Here is a 2,903-nt window from a genome sequence, read left to right as displayed (position 1 = left end):
GGCGCCGCTGCAGGTCCTGTTGTTCCTCAACGGCTGGTACAGCGCTACCTACTTCCTCCTGGAGGCCTTTGTCTTCGTGTACAAGGGTGAGTCCCCTCCAACTCCGGGCCCCCCCACTCCCCGTGCACCCACCCCCAGGGCAGCAGCCCCCTGTCCCGGGGCCCGGCTGTGGGTGCAGGCCCTGAGGGCGGGGGGGGTGGCTGTGCCCGCAGTGCTGCTGCTGCCCTACCCCTTCACCAACCTGATGCTGGACTTTGTGCTGCTCTTCCTCTACCTCGGCACTGAGGCCACTCGCATCTTCTTCGGTAAATCCTGGGGACAGCGGTGGTGGGGGGTGGTGGCATCCCCGGGGGGTGACACCAAGCTCCAGAGCCCCCACAGGAATCGCTGGGGCAGAGCTGGGACTGTGGTTGTGCTGTTTACCATGTCCCCCCCTTCAGGGGAGCCCACAGGCCCTGCAGGGGACACCCCCCCTTAACCACATGCCCCCCCAGGGTCCAAGGGCAACCTGTGCCAGCGGAGGGTGCCGCTCTCCATCAGCCTGGCCCTGACCGTCCTGGCAGCCGTGATGGCGGCCTATTACCTGCTGCTGCAGACCTACGCCCTGCGCCTGGAAGCCATCCTCAACGCCATCCTCCTCCTCTTCTACGCCGTGGAGCTGCTGCTGGGCATCCTCGCGCTGGTCTCCTTCTCCAGGTACCGCTGTTCGTCCCTGCCCTGCAGAGAGCTGGGTAATGCCGGGGCGCCGCAGGAGCCGGCACGGTGAACTGCCAGGCGGCTTTTAGCACTGACATGTCCCCCTCTTTCCTTCTTCGCAGCGTGGATTCGTACTGAGGCCCCGTGCCCCGCCAAAGGACCAGGCACAGGTACACGAGGTGTCGGGGAGCCCCGGTGCCGGCTCCACCTCCCACGCCAGGCCCATACCGGTGCCCGCAGGCAACGCTGGGCAGGGGACAACGCCAAGCAGGGGACAACGCCAGGCAGGGGACATCTCCACACCCTGCCTGCCCTCTGCTTCGCCTGCAGCACGCGCAAGCGGACCTGCTGGGCAGCACCCAACCCGCTGCCACCACAGACACGGTCCCCATGGCTTGCGACACGCTGATCAGTTCGAGGTACGGAGAATTATTTTTTTTTTTCTACTGCCTTTTCAGAATAATTCACTATTTTCCAATAAATATTTATTTTTACCTGGTGCCTGGGCAGATGGTTTCCCCGCTGGGGAAGCGGGTTGGGCGTGAAGTGCTCAGGAGCTTCCAGCACTGCACTGCTGCCCCACAGCGCTGCCCCTGAGCCGGCTTGGGGGGCACAGGAGCCCCTCAGAAGTGTCGGAGGATGATGGGGGGCAGGGACAGCAGCCACAGAAGCACTAACAGTCCCTGAGCGCTGCTCTTCCCTCCCGCAGTGGCCCTAAAACACTCTCACCCGGCTCGTTACCAAAAAGCCCATTGTAGGGAGGAAAGGTGACAGAAGAGCCCGACAGTGCCGTATAAAAGATTGACAACGTCATCAAGTTTATTACACAATTTCCAACCTATCAGAAAGACAAACAAATCTAGTCACTGCGAGCAGGAGGGGGCAGCGCCTCGCTGGGTGGTTAATAGGGGTTTGCTCTGCACTTTTCCCCCACTATTTGGAAAGAAACTAAAAATTTGTGTCGTTAAGTAAAAAAAAAACCAAAAACAAAACCCCCCAAAAACCCCAAAACCAGAACTCTCCCACCGAGTGCTCCCCCCACCGACGCTCGCCTGCTAAGCTGGCACCTCACGGTACTTTACAAGATTGGTTGGGGGTTTTTTTTGTTGCTTTTTTTTTTTATGTTTGTTTGTTCACGGGATTTCACCCTAAAAAGACCTCCGGAGCTGGTTTTCTCCTGTCCAGCAACAGTTCAGAGGGCGATGCCGTGTGGCCGGCAGCCCTGAGGGCTGGCACATGCCTTGGAAGCCACCCTGTGTCTCCTCAGCTCACCCCGACCCTCCCTGGGCTCCCCCTCTCCCTGCCGGAGGGACCCGTGTGGGGTCCCGCAGCCCCAGAGAGGTGCAGGGTTTGGGGAGGGGGCTCCTGCCTGGCTGCCCGTTGCGCAGCCGGGTTGGGAAAGGGAGAGCCCCCAGCACCCGGGGGGGGACACGCAGTCCCCGCGGGCAGCCGGATGGGGTTTTTGGGGGGGGTCAGAGCCTGCCCCTGCCGCGCTCTGCCTCCTCCGCTTCCTCTAAAACAAGGAAAGCACTGCGGGAGAGGCCGGCACCGTGCAGGGCCCTGCCGGCGCTCAGAGCTGGTTTTGGGAGACGAACGCGGAGGTGGCGATGCCGCTGCGGCGGGGAACGCTGTGACAGAGAGAGGGGGTGACCCCCAGCCCAGCGCCAGCCCCCCCCTCTCCCCGGCACGCTGCCCCCAAGGCGAGGGGGGAGAGCGGAGCCACGGAGGGGATCGGCTGCGCTTCCCCTCTGTCGGAGGGGATAAAGCGGGAGCACGGCCCAGCATCCCACGGGACAGGGCGGCCCGCACTGGGACTGCCAGGGTGACGGGGACATAAGTGTCCCCAAACGAGGCGAGAGGATGGTATGTGGCAGAAAACCCCGCACCTCTTCCAACGAACCCAGGCGTGAGGTCGGGAGCCACGCGCCTCCAAGCCACCGCGCTGCACGGCACAGCATCCATTCCCCTCCGGCCACCCCCGGAGAGGAAAGGGCTCACAAACCTCCCTCCGTGGAAAAAAACAAAAAAAAGCACCATTTCTCTTTGGGTCCGAGTGTCCACGGAGCGGAGCAGGGTGACCCAGGCGTTCCCCGGCTCCCCGCCTCTCCCCGGGAAGCAGCAGTAGCAGTGGGTGCGGGCAAAGGTTCAGGCCCCAAGGCCAAGAGGTGTCGGTGGGAGTCCCGCTGGGGCACGGCACGCTTTCCTCG

General features: G+C 62.8%; 1 protein-coding gene across 1 annotated transcript; it reads left to right on the top strand.

Moving 5' to 3' along the window:
* Positions 1-4: 4 nt before the first annotated feature.
* Positions 5-834, top strand: TMEM216 (transmembrane protein 216; the record flags this gene model as incomplete). Its single annotated transcript, XM_009887731.1, has 4 exons — positions 5-86; positions 213-305; positions 495-696; positions 819-834. Coding segments are annotated over 4 exons (393 nt in total), but the record flags the coding sequence as incomplete, so codon positions are not given.
* Positions 835-2,903: the final 2,069 nt, after the last annotated feature.

This window comes from Charadrius vociferus, unplaced genomic scaffold, assembly GCF_000708025.1.
Source record: "Charadrius vociferus isolate BGI_N301 unplaced genomic scaffold, ASM70802v2 scaffold1066, whole genome shotgun sequence".
NCBI lineage: Eukaryota > Metazoa > Chordata > Aves > Charadriiformes > Charadriidae > Charadrius > Charadrius vociferus.
This window is presented reverse-complemented; position numbering and strand designations above follow the sequence as displayed.